This window comes from Haliotis rufescens, unplaced genomic scaffold (assembly GCF_023055435.1).
Source record: "Haliotis rufescens isolate VD_foot unplaced genomic scaffold, xgHalRufe1.0.p SCAF_11, whole genome shotgun sequence".
In the NCBI taxonomy this organism is placed as follows: Eukaryota; Metazoa; Mollusca; class Gastropoda; order Lepetellida; family Haliotidae; genus Haliotis; species Haliotis rufescens.
This window is the reverse complement of record NW_025963791.1, coordinates 15,985,073-16,000,638: the sequence shown is the minus strand read 5'-3', so window position 1 is coordinate 16,000,638 and position 15,566 is coordinate 15,985,073. Positions and strand designations below refer to the sequence as shown.

At 42.4% G+C, this 15,566-nt stretch overlaps 3 protein-coding genes across 11 annotated transcripts in view; 1 reads left to right on the top strand and 2 right to left on the bottom strand.

The window, feature by feature from the left end:
• Nucleotides 1-386: 386 nt before the first annotated feature.
• On the bottom strand, nucleotides 387-1,253 carry LOC125378066 (protein diaphanous homolog 1-like). Its single transcript, XM_048392879.1, has one exon. The coding sequence runs from the start codon at nucleotides 1,251-1,253 to the stop codon at nucleotides 387-389; it is 867 nt and encodes a 288-aa protein (XP_048248836.1).
• Nucleotides 1,254-1,604: 351 nt separating this feature from the next.
• LOC125378065 (GATA zinc finger domain-containing protein 14-like) lies at nucleotides 1,605-2,510 on the bottom strand. The gene has a single exon (XM_048392878.1). It carries the CDS (start codon nucleotides 2,508-2,510, stop codon nucleotides 1,605-1,607), a length of 906 nt encoding a protein of 301 aa, XP_048248835.1.
• A 4,179-nt stretch (nucleotides 2,511-6,689) lies between these two features.
• Nucleotides 6,690-15,566, top strand: part of LOC124150852 (RNA binding protein fox-1 homolog 2-like) — a 109,524-nt gene continuing 100,647 nt past the window's right edge. For 3 of the 9 annotated variants that reach the window (XM_046522976.2, XM_046522977.2, XM_046522970.2), the window contains exon 1: nucleotides 6,691-7,349. In XM_046522976.2, coding sequence (XP_046378932.1) covers nucleotides 7,152-7,349 — 198 coding nt within the window. In that variant the 5' untranslated portion in view covers nucleotides 6,691-7,151. Of the gene's footprint in view, nucleotides 7,350-15,566 lie in introns of all 9 variants that reach the window. The other 6 variants (XM_046522974.2, XM_046522973.2, XM_046522975.2 and 3 more) reach the window with 4 other exon arrangements.

Genomic DNA, 15,566 nt, shown 5'->3' with positions numbered 1-15,566 from the left:
ACATGTACTGCACAACTTGGAGGGGTGGGGGCCCACACAGGACATGTCCTGCACGACTTGGGAGGGGTGGGGGCGCTAACAAGACATGTACTGCACAACTTGGAGGGGTGGGGGCGCACACAGGACATGTCCTGCACGACTTGGGAGGGGGCGCTAACAAGACATGTTCTGCACGACTCGGAAGAGGTGAAGGCGCACACGGGATATGTGCTGCACGACTAGGGTGGGGTGGGGGCGCAAACAAGACATGTCCTGCACGACTTGGGAGGGGTAGGGACCCACACAAGACATGTGCTGCACGACTTGGGAGGGGTGGGGGCGCACACAAGACATGTCCTGCACGACTTGGGAGGGGTAGGGACCCACACAAGACATGTGCTGCACGACTAGGGTGGGGTGGGGGCGCAAACAAGATATGTCCTGCACGACCAGGGTGGGGGCGCACACAGGACCTGTCCTGCATAACTGAGGAGGGGTGGGGGCGCTAACAAGACATGTCCTGCACAACTGGGGAAGGGTGGGGGCGCACACAGGACATGTCCTGCACAACTGGGGAAGGGTGGGGGCGCACACAGGACATGTCCTGCACGACTGGGGAGGGGTGGGGGCGCACACAGGACATGTCCTGCACGACTTGGGAGGGGTGGGGGCGCACACAGGACATGTCCTGCATAACTGAGGAGGGGTGGGGGCGCTAACAAGACATGTCCTGCACAACTGGGGAAGGGTGGGGGCGCACACAGGACATGTCCTGCACAACTGGGGAAGGGTGGGGGCGCACACAGGACATGTCCTGCACGACTGGGGAGGGGTGGGGGCGCACACAGGACATGTCCTGCACGACTTGGGAGGGGTGGGGGCGCACACAGGACATGTCCTGCACAACTGGGGAAGGGTGGGGGCGCACACAGGACATGTCCTGCACAACTGGGGAGGGGTGGGGGCCCACACAAGACATGTCCTGCATAACTGAGGAGGGTTTGGGGGCGCACACAGGACATGTCCTGCACAACTGGGGAGGGTGGGGGGTCACACAGGACATGTCCTGCACAACTGGGGAAGGGTGGGGGCGCACACAAGACATGTCCTGCATAACTGAGGAGGGTTTGGGGGCGCACACAGGACATGTCCTGCACAACTGGGGAAGGGTGGGGGCCCACACAGGACATGTCCTGCACGACTGGGGAGGGGTGGGGGCGCACACAGGACATGTCCTGCACGACTTGGGAGGGGTGGGGGCCCACACAGGACATGTCCTGCACAACTGGGGAGGGGTGGGGGCCCACACAGGGTATGTCCTGCACGACTGGGGAGGGTGGGGGGTCACACAGGACATGTCCTGCACATTAGGGATGGGGTGGGGGCCCACACAGGACATGCCCTGCACGACTGGGGGAGGGAGGCCACACACAAGACGTATCCTGCACGACTTGGGAGGGGTGGGGGCGCACACAACACATGTCCTGCACGACTGGGGGAGGGAGAGCAAGATATGTCCTGGACGACATACATCGTTGTCTATGTATCGAGTGCATCTCACCCTAGAGTTTATTCAGTGTAACTGTCGTACATATACATACATATTGTGTACTCTTCGGAAACCATCACAGCTGGCGAGCAACAGCTGCAGAGAAATGCCCGTGGAAACGACTTGCGTTGTGCCTGGTGTTGTGACTGTTGCTGCGACTGGTGGTGTGACTGGCGTTATGACTGGCGTTGTGACTAGTGGTATGACTGGCTTTATGACTGACGTTGTGACTGGTGTTGTAACTGGTGTTGTGACTGGTGTTGTAACTTGTGTTGTGACTGGTGTTGTGATTGGTGGTGTGACTGGCGTTATGACTGGCGTTGTGAAAGGTGTTGTGACTGGTGTTGCGACTGGTGGTGTGACTGGCGTTATGACTGGTGTTGTGAATGGTGTTGTAACTGGTGTTGTAACTGGTGTTGTGACTGGTGTTGTGACTGGTGGTGTGACTGGCGTTATGACTGGTGATGTGACTGGTGGTGTGACTGGCTTTATGACTGACGTTGTGACTGGTGTTGTAACTGGTGTTGTGACTGGTGTTGTAACTTGTGTTGTGACTGGTGTTGTGATTGGTGGTGTGACTGGCGTTATGACTGGCGTTGTGAATGGTGTTGTGACTGGTGTTGCGACTGGTGGTGTGACTGGCGTTATGACTGGTGTTGTGAATGGTGTTGTAACTGGTGTTGTAACTGGTGTTGTGACTGGTGTTGTGACTGGTGGTGTGACTGGCGTTATGACTGGTGTTGTGACTGGTGGTGTGACTGGCTTTATGACTGACGTTGTGACTGGTGTTGTAACTGGTGTTGTGACTGGTGTTGTAACTTGTGTTGTGACTGGTTTTGTGACTGGTGGTGTGACTGGCGTTATGACTGGCGTTGTGAATGGTGTTGTGACTGGTGTTGTGACTGGTGTTGCGACTGGTGGTGTGACTGGCGTTATGACTGGTGTTGTGACTGGTGTTGTGACTGTCCTGTCCCTGTAGCATAAAGGGAACCATGCAGCCAACCTCTAACTCTTGCACGATGTACATACAAAGTTTCACGAAGAAATATTGAACGGTGTAAGAGTTATGTAAGAAACCATACCCTTATTTGAATCTATGTCCAACTTTATTGCCAAACATTTTTGAATAACAAATGGCACCAGTTTAGTACATGCCTGGTGTGTATGCAAAGTTTCAGGAAAAAATATTAAACGGTTTATGAGTTACGCTCCGGAAACATATCCTACCCTCATTTTTACTAAAACCCAACTTGTCCTTTGAAACGGACCAAAAAAGAAGAGGTAATTTCCGAAAAGACAACAGTTCAGCACATGTTTGATGTATATCTCAAAGAATATTGAACGGTTTATTTGTTTTGCTCCGGAAACGAAACGCGACGGCCGAACAGAGATCGTTTCTTCGTTTGGGCGGGGGGTAATTACAAATTTTCCATTTTTTAAAAAAATGTGTTTTACTTCCAAGGAGGATTGTTTTAACAAACGCAAATCATTCATATGAATGGATGTCAGTATATGACATTGTACTTAATACTGAAATAAACAATTTGGAAAAAAAACATTGTTTGAAAGTAATGTGAGACATGTTTTATTCCGTGAAAGTTCGTCATCTCGAAGTCCTTCAGGACTTTATGTCGAGTTCTACGTATAGCTCGAGACAGGGATGTGTGTATTATTTTACATATTGTGTAAATATGGATTCTGACGGAACTATACCCCATTTGTGTTTGTTGTTTTACGCCGCACTCAGTAATAGTCCAGCTATATTATAGCAGTCCGTAAATAATCGAGTCTGGACCAGACAATCCAGGTTTTGATATTATGAGCAACGTCCAATGCCGTCAGGATGTGGTCACACGCAAATCAGACAGGTCACTGAGCCTGATCACCCGACCTGTTAGTCACCTCATACGACAAGCGTAGATTTTGCTGCTAACGTATTAATACATACGTATTGCATACATTCATACATAACCCTACATTTCAGTGGGGTCATTGGAAATAATAATATACCTCGATTCAGGGGAGTTCGAGATGAGCAGGGTGTCTGCCCGGATAGCGGAAGGTAGATAGTTCGATCCCCGGCCGTGTCACACCAAAAGATGGTACTTGGTGTTACCCTGCCTGGCGCTCGGCTAAAGGGGCTGAAACAAGAACTGCTCGGCTCGGAGTCAGTATGCTGTGTCTGGATGGAGTATCCGTGCTAAACTGTGACATGTTATCTCAGTGGGCTAGCACAATATAACTAAACCAGTACGAGCACACACGCTCCTGCGCGCACGAACGCCACTTTGTAAGTCCTTCAATAATCTTGAACCGACATTAAATCCCATTTCACCTCGCCCCACTGTAATCTAAAAAAAACAAGCTATATGACACGTGGGCGGTTCAGCCAGAACCTATAAAGAGTTTGGTATAACTCTTTGGAATTATTTTTAATCATTGAGTTATGCCTTGTCTACACTGAGACGGAACCCAGCCGAACTAATGATCGGAAGTAAGCTGGCCAACCCCATATCGGTTATTTCCCAGATAAAGTCAGCTGCGTCTGTCAAAGGTTGTGTACTTGTAGCTGCCTGTGTTTTTCTTAATAAATTTACATAAAATTATTGTTGACATGTGCTAAGGATAACGTATTTATGCAAACTATTAGACCCGTTTGCTAGCAATTTGGCTTTCTGAAACGTGATTGTATTAAGTGTCAGTATACGGCCTCATGAAATATAAGCATGTATAGATCAGATGCACTTACACCCGAGAGTGGCATATATAGTCAGTGTACTCAGTGAGTTGGCAAAAACGTTTCATGTGAAACATCAAACACTGATTCTAGTTTAAATGTTTTGATATTTAAAAATGTATATAACATGATTCAGTTGAACCTATGACAAAGGTACATTCCACACACCCCTGACATGCGTATTTACAAGGGTAAAGCCGCACACGCGCTGTACATAGATAAGCTCTTTCACCACGTGAACACCGTGAAAACATGCAGATTGTGCACGTGCTAGTATGCCCTGAGTGTTTTACCTGACCTTAATATACCTTACAGTATATGTTACCTTCGTCATACCCCGCGGGTGTTAAAAATAGTGGTCACAGTGAGTGGGCAGTTTAAATGTATTTTTTTAATGGTTTCCACTGTAAATTGGATGAAGCTGATTTGAAAGTAAACTTCTATACACAATACAACAAATCCCCATTACAGGGAGACACCCTGTTTAATCCGGCCGGTAACGAGACATTAATAAGCTATACTCGTCAACACACATACCTGTTTTTTTTAATAATTTTGCATAATTTTCACAAAAGATTTATATACCAGCGTGCGCACGCACGCACGCACACACACACACATTCATTCCCGTATGCAGGCCTGAGTCGGGGCCAGAATTTACTACATATATTGTTGCAATGAACTAAAAAAGACAAGATTCTTTGAAGTGACTCCCTGTGTCTGTCCTGTCAGTTATAATCATGCTCATGTGACTGTTCTGAAAACTGCCACAACTGAAACAGTCAATGTTATCTAGTGAACTGACTCAAATGGGGCATACTACAGTGTGTTTTTTATCAATAACTTTGCAACAATGAGGTGTATTAGGAAAATGGTAAACTGATATTTAGAAAAACATGTGCGGTCGTCTTGTGCAGATAGCCAGGCATATGAACATAAGGAACCTGAAGCCATTCTTGTCATTCCCATATGTAGGTACATTAGACAAATACATACATGATACAACTGCTGTAAATGATACCAGCAACCTTTCTGTAATATGTGAAAAAGATAATAATCTCATGATCACGCTATATATATTAAGTAACAGCACTATCCTTCCTCTAGTAACTACATCATTTACCGATTTAGACAAATTCAAGTAAAACTCTTCACCGTGAAATGTCAGATAAATATTGTTGCCTGCGTGAAACATATATCCAGCGTTAAAAGAAAATTTATGAATTTAGTTTAATTGCGTTTGACTCTGGAATGTCACACATTTCATTTATTTTTCGAATTTGTAATAGCTACCCTGTACCTAACGGTTTGATAACACCACACTAACCAAACAACGTTTTATCTTGAAAAGAATAGATGGAATTTAAAAGGGTATCAAAGGTGAAACTCCATCCAGGGTCAAGAAAGGTCATTGCAGCGTGCTAGCAGAATTTCTGTGAAGTGTTTTTATTTGATAGACAGCTCGACAAATGATCACAAAAAAACTTCATTGTTAACACTGAATCGGCATTTTGCAATTCGGGTAGTATGGCATACCATAAACCCTGATTTAACGCCCTTAAACCTACAGTTTTAAAACGACATAGGCTGTCAATTGTCCCATTTTCGTCGCGTCTCCACATGGGCGCCAAAGATGATGACATGATAATAATAATATATTCATTTTAATTTAAATAACTGTTGATTTTTTATATATTCTTATCATCAAAATTTGCCTTAAAGCGACCTTCTCTGGAGCTGATGAAACAACTAGGTGCATGTACGTCAATTTGATTACGTTTCTATTTTCTAAGCATTTGTTCTGTGACGTCACTTGTTTACCACGTGCGCCTTCAAGATGATGCCAAAAACAAACAAAACGAAATAACAACACGAACGTTTGTTGTCTTGTCATTCTAAGACTCTTAACTTTCTTTGTCAATCTTCTTACAGCATTACCGTTTCATTCGACAGATTTCAACAAACCGACCGGCGTCTGAATAACGCAAACCGTCAACATGACAGCATATATAACATCATACAATGAACTGAGATTATCATAAGTCTAACATGATTTAACGTTTTATTTTATGTAACAACGCCTCAAAATTAGCAACCATCTTCATTAAAAGCCAACTATAACCGAACAAACGTTGTTTTCCTCGGGTAAACAAGTCCCTTGGTTAAACAAGTGTAATCAACAATGGGAACACGTTGTAAATTTCAAGTGACAGCTGACAGTAAAATATTCAGAACCAAATACTCTGCGGGAGGGTATGTCGAGCAACACCCGACTCCACACTTCATATTTCCACAATATAACTCTATAAGGGTCACGGTGTGTGGCCACAAGTAGTAACGAAGTATCTCTATCGTCCGACCTGACTACACCTGAGTGATCGATAAATTCTACCTGTCGTCAAACTGCTGTGCATATATGGTACAGGCTGCGTCCGAGGTTGGCTTACAACTATCTCTTATGATAACTCATGTCAGCTGATGCTTAATCTTTAATTTGATTTCTACCTCCTGTGCCTTATTTCCAAATGAGCGGTTAGATTGACATGGATCGATTCAGGAACGGGCCAATGAACGCAGTTCGATAGAAGGCAGGTGTCGGGCCGCTGGGTTTGGCAAAACAAAACATCGCCCAGCTTTCATCTGTGGGCCCCAGCGCATCCGGGTATTGTTTCATCATTACAGAGGTTGGGTAAGCTTATTCTCTCGGACGTAGAACGGGGAATTTACCAGTGATAAGAGAACGGATGCAGGTTTGCGGAAACGCGTGCCCGCTTGGTGTTGTGAGTGATTTTGCGGACTGTGCCGAGTTTGATGACTGAGTTAGCATTGGGAGTAAGCAGCTGCAACCGCGAGTGACAACGGAGGCGTGATTTCCCGATATTCAACATGGCGGAGACCATAACTCAAGTTTCGGGGAATGGACCTGCCGGAAAGATTGATGAAAAACTTATGAAATTGTTTACTAGAGACCCTGCAAAAGATTTTCTTCTACAGAAAGAAAATTCAGGAACACAGACAATGCTTCACATAAACGGAACGAAGGAAATTAACGAGGAGAACAAAGAAAACAGAACGAATGGAGAGGTAAGCGTGTTTTGAATGATAGCTACTGATGACAAAGAAAAGGTGTGCTATCACAAGGACTTTGTTTAGTGAGGGGGGTGTATATGACCCAGGTAAACAGCGAGGGATTCTTTCCTGCTCGATTTGTCAACTGTCACGTTTGTCTTGGCTAAAAATGAGCCTGTGGCAAATAACTAAGGAAACTAGTGTTTGAATCCCGCGGTTTATTTTCGCTCGGTGTTCTATCAATACATATACATGGCTCCGATATCATATTTGTACAGTTGTTATTCGTGGGGATTATGACTTGTGAGGAATATTGTGAACAGCTGAATCTTTATTGGAAGTATTTTTCATACACGCATTGGGGGATTAACATGAGCGTCCAATGTATTCACTTCCTTGAAGCAAGCAGGAAAATGGAGCGTCATTAGTTTCATTGTCCGATAGCCTGTCAGTGGTGGTGTCTACAGCTAGGGTTCATTTCACATTTTATTTACCCTGTACTTCACTTCATTCCCGTATGCAGGCCTTTGTCGACGCTAGAATTACTACATAATTTCCCATGGACAAAAGCCAATATTCACCGAAGTGACTCCCAAAGTCTGTCAGTAATAATCATTCTCATGTGACTGTTTTATGACTCAACCTATTTCACTTCCTCCTAAAAACTGTTTAATACTGAAACTGTCAATGTTATCTTGTGAACTGAAACATATACCAATATTTCTATTAATAACTTTGCAACACTGTGGTGTAATTGCAGAAAATGGTTAGTTGAAATTTAGAAGAACTTGTGTTGTTCTGTGTGAATATCATCATGAATATGAACAGTAAGAATGTGAAACCATTCTAATATGAAGGTTAATTATACTAATAAATGACACAGCTTTTTGAAAATGATACCAAATAAACCTTTCTGAAATAACTTTTTTAATAAAAGTAATATGATCACACTATTCCTTGATAAATCTGGCACTCTCTAGTTACTCTCACCAGTAACCTGGTAACCATTGCCAATATGTTATTTTTTACATCATTTAGCCAACAGCTTGAGAAAATTCAAGGTAAACCGTTCGCCATAAACATGATAAAATGTCAAACAAAGCTTTTTCCCAAGTTAAACATATATCCAGCTTTAAGAGGACCTTTACATGATTTCGAGACTTGAATACAAATCAACCCCAAATACATTTATTAATAAAGAGAGACTCACAAGTATTGAAAACATATATCTGCGTTTTTCTCAAAGTCACACTGTTGGGAGCAGTAACAGTTAAGAGGTGTGTGCTGCTGTAGTATTATAAACTGATACGTCTAAGCTTACAATGATAGGGGGTTAGGTGAAGTGCTTATAATCTCCCTGCAGATCAGAGGTTATCTATGCCCAGTGATATATCACCTGGGCCCTTGATACTGGGATGTAGATTACACTACTTAGGTGTCGCCTTCTTACACACTGTGCCAATCACATGTCCACTTTGTTTTTGTTGCATTTGACGTTGTTGATGGTTAAAGACTGACGCTGTAATGACTAATGGTTGAGTCTATTTTCTTTAGTTTCTGCTGTGTTTGTGTTGGATTTTGGTGTCGGTATTGGACATATGGGGATAATTCTAGGGTGGGGCCATGTGCTTTAAGACCCTAAATTTAAAAAAAAGCCCACATTTTCAAATACAATTAGTCATTTTAACCTTGTGCTGTATGGGCATACCTCAGGAATATTTGAAATTTTCACATAAAGGGCCCATGTCAGAAAATTCTGAAAATGAACCCTGGACATATAACCATTAGAAAACAGAGGTGGATCCATAATTTTGAAGAAGTGGGGTGCATATAAAACCCATTTCACAGAGCTGACTTGGTTGAGGGCTCCATTTAAAGGGGGGTGGGGCACTCCCAGCAAACACACACACCCCCCTCTCTTTCCCAACAACCCCCACCCCTCTCTTTCCACCTGTGTATGAGTCCCTGTAGGTAAAAACATTGTATCTCCTGAACTTAGGAGTGTGTACTCCATATGATAATAAATAAACCCAGCTGGTATTCTACTATTTCATTGATCATTTTTATGGACCTGTAAAATGACAAGTGGTAATTTGTACTCTAACATGCCTAGTAGTATTTGATTCCATGATCAGGACATTTTATGACATTGGTGTGCTCAACTTTCATCTTTATTATATCCTACCCTAAATAAAAAAATTTAAATCAACATTTTTGTGCAGGCTATTTCACACGATCTGTGAATTTGTCTCATTTTCATCTTTAAGAAATTATGTGAAAATCTGTTTGGGAAATGTTTTATGTTTGTTTTTGGCAGTAAACACGTCAAGTCACCTTGAGACTTGATGTAGGACCACTCACTGAATCTGCAGCTTGTTGTGACATAGGTAATCCTCTTATGGCTGTTGACCAAACCCACATCAATAAGGCTCACCTGCATGCATGATGGATACCTTGTGCCAGGTAGTAGGATACTGCAGTCTTTACCACAAGCCTGTCGTGTCATTGCTACTCGTGCTGCAGGGTCTTAAGCCATGTTAAAGGTGCACAGCGCAACTTGACCTCCGAGACTTGGCACATGAAGGGTTAGAAATTCATTTCCATTTTCGCTAGTCTTTAAACGTGATCTTCTATAGATCTCCCATCTTCCATGTTCCTAATGACAAAAGTGGTAGTCCACAAGGAAATGACACAGTCCTTCCTGAACTTCTTCAGTCTCAGACTTGTGGACTTGGGTTAATTTCGAATCCTGAAATGAGTTAAGCACAGCTCTTCAGCTTCCAGGGGGTCTTGCTGATTGACCCCAGTAAATTAATAATAGCTCTCAATTTCTAAACGATATGGATTCTCTGCCCTATATTTCATGCAAAACGTTTTTACTGGGAACGTGTCATTTGAGTATTCTAGCCACTCTGAAGCTCAGTAGGTGCACTTATTTATGTTTAGCACTACATGTATTACAGTATGTTCTGTGGATAAAGAAACTGTATAGTAAGTTCTAAGTATGAATGGTCTGTATCTTGTGGGAGGGGATCCCAGAACAGACAAAGTCACCAGACATCCCAACATTGGCACTTGCAGGGTGTATTGATGTTTATGTTGTTGGAGCAATCTGATGACAGATTTTTCATATCCATGGAAAACAAGGTTCTGTTGGGGAACCATGGCTTTGACAATTATCACTGTTCAACTGGTCAAAAGTGTTAATTAAAAAGCTGATTCAGGTTTACACAGACATCCTGTTGTGTGATCAGAGACACTACGTCCTGATTCAGTCCTTGCTAACGAATGTTGAATATCCTCATTACTGGCCAGGGTTTTGTTATCAGTCATTTACACGTGGGATAAGCATGATAAGTATCCATGTTTATAAGTCTGAGCGTCAGATCAATGTATATGTGGGCTGCATTCATGGAACAAAATGTGGGCTCAAAACACATAGCAAAATGTGGACTTCTTACACAAAACACTATGCTTATAAAAGTCATTTATTGTTTTATTGCTTGGTTTACTGTCCTGCCAATGCTTCATTTCATTAATGTGGAAAACACGAACATTTCGGAGTCCTTTTCTCCCACTCAAATGACAATCTGTTAATATATTTCATTAAAACAAAAGTATTAGTATCGCTGGGATAGACAATTTTCCGGTCCTGTAAAGTAAATGGTGTAATAGAGACTATGCAGTAATTGTTATAGTTGTGTTTAGGTTGCAGCAGATTTCATTTTCATCGTATTAAAAACCAAAAAACTAACTCTTCCCATGTTTCAGTCTCACCTTGGCACACCCTGATGTAGTGCAGAGCTCCGAAATCTAATTTTAACATATTCAGTTTCTTTATCTATTCATACTACTAAAGAATTGAATCAATGATTATCTATGTGCTGTTGAAATCATTGTGACAAAAAATGCTGATTCTTATTTTCGGCAAAACGAGATGATGGATCGGTTTGTAGTTAATCTAGAAGTAAAGTTATTATTTTTCAGTCAGAAATGATGAATATGAAAACTGTAATTCTCTAATCCATTATCCCTCACTTAGAAAGGAATGTTCCTGGTGTAGAATGGAGGCTAATTAAAGGGATATGGTTGAATGATGGTGAGAGCTCTTGGCTGCAGAACTGTGAATGTCGATCGGTACAAATGTGCTTTGGAGAGAATGGCTGAATTGATTCCATTATACCCAGTGGTTTCAAGAGGAGGTATTATGTTTCAGTCACACCCGACTGTCTCCTTTGTGTGGTTTACATCATGTTAATATCAGGTGGTGATATAGACAATATACAATGGCCATATCAGGTGTTGATCATGGGGATATAGGCTATATACAATGGACTACAGGTGATGATATAGACAATATACAATGGTGGTGCCCAAGTGCTGACAGTGTGTTGATTAGTCATTGATTGCTATGAATATTGGGTATTGCTACTTTAACAACTAGAGTGCTGGGGCTGTGGTGTCAGGGCCGTAAAACCATGTATTGATCTGCTTGAAAGTATAAAATTCTTTTGTATATTTCAAATTAACATCGAAATTTAGCCATTAATCTACACTAACTGCTTCCACAATGTCAATATGATAAGTGTTAAATTCAGATATTAATTAGTGTGGTAGACTGATGGGTATGGATCAATAGGCACACATCTGATGCTTTTGTTATTTCTGGTGTCCCCCGCTGGGTTATTGCTGGAATATTGCTAAAAGCAGCATAAAACCACATTCACTCCCTTTGGTGTGTGTGTATGTGTGTGTGTGTGCTGTGTGTGTGTGTGTGTGTGTGTGTGTGTGTGTGTGTGTGTGTGTGTGTGTGTGTGTGTGTGTGTGTGTGTGTGTGTGTGTGTGTGTGTGTGTGTGTGTATATATATATATATATATATATATACCATAGCATGATATATCCCTGAACCAACCCATTGAAACAATGTTTGGCAGTTGTTATTCACACGATGGACACGGCAGAGGTCAGCATGACAGTTGCCTGGACACACGTCGCCAACAATGGATTACGTCACTATGTCATGGCCTTTGTTTCCATCAGCATCAGGGGGAAACAGGTTTCTAAGTTACCAGAATGTATGTTGTCGGAGTTTGATGGAGATTGACATTGATATTGAAGTGATTGACAGTGCAATGATGGATACTGGCACCTGCAAGGAAGTTCAGAGTATCTGAATACTGCCTAAACGGTGCACTTAGCTGTGGAGCGTGCTTCACCTTCCCGCTGCAACCTGAGGAGGTTTTACTCATCTAAGTCGCTACTGTTTTCCCTGAAATAATTGCACGCAACATCATCAACCCAATTATCATCAGTTGACTCTGGAGGCACTCTGTCAATCATGTGACATTCCGATACAGTCAGACGCCATGGTTGTTTACGTTAGTATGCAGATTAGCCATGGCGTCATATGGCAACGTGGTTGATAATGGCAAGTTGTTAGACAAAATGAGGGCATTCTCATGTTGCAGTGATAAGTGATATTTGCCTGATAATTTGCAGGATGTTTTATGACAATTCTATCCATTTTAGTTATAATGTTTAATACACTGTTATGAATTTGTTAAATCATGTTTTGTTAATGATTGCATACTTATACAGTTAGGGCTGGACATGACAGCCATGCCATCAGGTTAGCCTAAAGCCAGTAAATCTGTTCAAGGACTGGTTAAAGCAAATGAAACGGTGTCACATTATTCATTTTATTGAGTGACATATCTTAATAAATGTCAAGGGTCTCAAGTTTTAGCTTTTCAAGAATGGGTCCCAGGATTTGGTACTGAATGAAGTCTTGGACTGCTTTTATTGTATATATATATCCTGTTGTATTGTCTCTGTTCACACTCAAGAGTGCTTGTGAGACTGGGGCAGAGGGATGGCCTTGTGGTTAAAGCATTTACTCATCACGCCAAAGGCCCAACTTCGATTCCCAACATGCTGAAGTCCATTTCTGGTGTCCCCTACTGTGATGTTGCTGGAATATTGCTAAAAGTGGCATAAAACACTACTCATTCGTGATGCTTTACAAAGCTACTTAACCCCATCGATATAAATTGGCACTAGTCCTATAGACCTGACCAAAGTGATCAATAGTTAAGGTATCATAAGGACTAGTAGAAATTTGCCATTTTTAAGGCTCTCGTAGTATGTTACCATAATGACTAGTGGAATAAAAATGTTAGTTTCTGTCACTGGAAACCAAAAGCAGGACAGGAACACGTAAGAAAGATAATGACTAAGTATGCCTAGACATGTTAAAAAATTCTCACCTTCTACAAGATTTGTTTCCATTATTTGTAGTAGTATCTGATTTGGTAAATTTATGTACGATGATCTTCTGAAATCTGAATCATTTGCTTTGAGTAAATTCTGTGACCAATAAGCAACTACTTAAAGCACTCAGCTTGATGCCAGGCTCCAGGCTTGTGTAAAGAATGAAGGGGGAGTGTGTGGATCTGCCTGTTGTAGATTCTGCTCACACAAGATAGTGTCGGTGTGACTCATCCAGTGTCATGTGAAATAGCCATGCACAGTCACCAGGCCGGCAAATGGAAAGCTTGTTTGGGAATGATTTGGCATGAAAATCATTATTAGTGATTTTGTGCTAATATTTGAAGAAAAAATCTGATACAATGTAGAGTATTAGATTGCCATTTATAGCTATGAATCATCAAATATGACTTTATTGGACTCTGAGATGATTAACACTGCATCGTGTGTCCCAATATCCTACATTGCTTTAATAAGGCTAGAGCTCTTGTCATTGTCATCTGGGGGGGGGGGGGGGGGGGGGGGGGGGGGTTGTCCATTCATTACAAAAGGCTGTGACATTCAGACAGATGGCCAGGTTGACTTTTATGGTCTTTGAATTTCTGATGATGAACGACTTCATTACATTGATAACAAAGGAAGGAATAGCTAAATAATCATGAAATCTGTAACCTCAGGTGAAAATTTGGAGAAGGGAAATAATGTTCCTTGCTCCAGAAGTGTAGGTAGGCAAACTTTAGATGTGCATTTATACCTTCTCTATGAACTTTATTAATGTGTGTATCATGGGTGGTGCAGTTACTAAGCCTATTGGTTAAAGCATTCGCTTATCATGCTGAAGACACGGGTTTGAATTGTTTTTAATTCCAAAGTGGGTCCTGAACGACTATGGTGTTTCCACCAATCTGAGATGTACGCTTCCAACAGGTAGTCAGTATAGACATGATAAAGGTAATCAACTACCCTCAGACTCAAGAGTGGAAGGAAACGCTTTAAGGAGCCACTGGGATGTAAGGAGCCAATGGTGTGCAAGGAGCCAATAGTATGTAAGGATCCAATGGTATGTAAAGACTGACTGGTTTGTAAGATGCCAATGGTGTGTAAGGAGCCAATGGTATGTAAGGACTCACTGGTTTGTAAGATGCCAATGGTGTGTAAGGAGCCAATGGTGTGCAAGGAGCCAATAGTATGTTAGGAGCCAATGGTATGTAAGGAGCCAATGGTGTGCAAGGAGCCAATGGTATGTAAGGAGCCAATGGTGTGCAAGGAGCCAATGGTATGTAAGGAGCCAATGGTGTGCAAGGAGCCAATAGTGTGTAAGGAGCCAATGGTATGTAAGGAGCCAATGGTGTGCAAGGAGCCAATGGTATGTAAGGAGCCAATGGTGTGCAAGGAGCCAATGGTATGTAAGGAGCCAATGGTGTGCAAGGAGCCAATAGTGTGTAAGGAGCCAATGGTATGTAAGGAGCCAATGGTATGTAAGGAGCCAATGGTATGTAAAGACTGACTGGTTTGTAAGATGCCAATGGTGTGTAAGGAGCCAATGGTATGTAAGGACTCACTGGTTTGTAAGATGCCAATGGTGTGTAAGGAGCCAATGGTATGTAAGGACTCACTGGTTTGTAAGGAGCCAATGGTATGTAAGATGCCAATGGTATGTAAGGACTCACTGGTTTGTAAGGAGCCAATGGTATGTAAGATGCCAATGGTATGTAAGGACTCACTGGTTTGTAAGGAGCCAATGGTGTGTAAGGAGCCAATGGTATGTAAGATGCCAATGGTGTGTAAGATGCCAATGGTATGTAAGATGCCAATGGTATGTAAGAAGCCAATGGTTTGTAAGGAGCCAATGGTGTGTAAGAAGCCAATGGTATGTAAGGACTCACTGGTATGTAAGGACTCACTGGTATGTAAGGACTCACTGGTTTGTAAGAAGCCAATGGTATGTAAGGACTCACTGGTAT

Coding starts and splice junctions, on each gene's coding strand:
- LOC125378066 (XM_048392879.1), bottom strand. CDS start 1,253: ATGTCCTGTGTGGGCCCCCACCCCTCCCAAGTCGTGCAGGACATGTCC.
- LOC125378065 (XM_048392878.1), bottom strand. CDS start 2,510: ATGCTACAGGGACAGGACAGTCACAACACCAGTCACAACACCAGTCAT.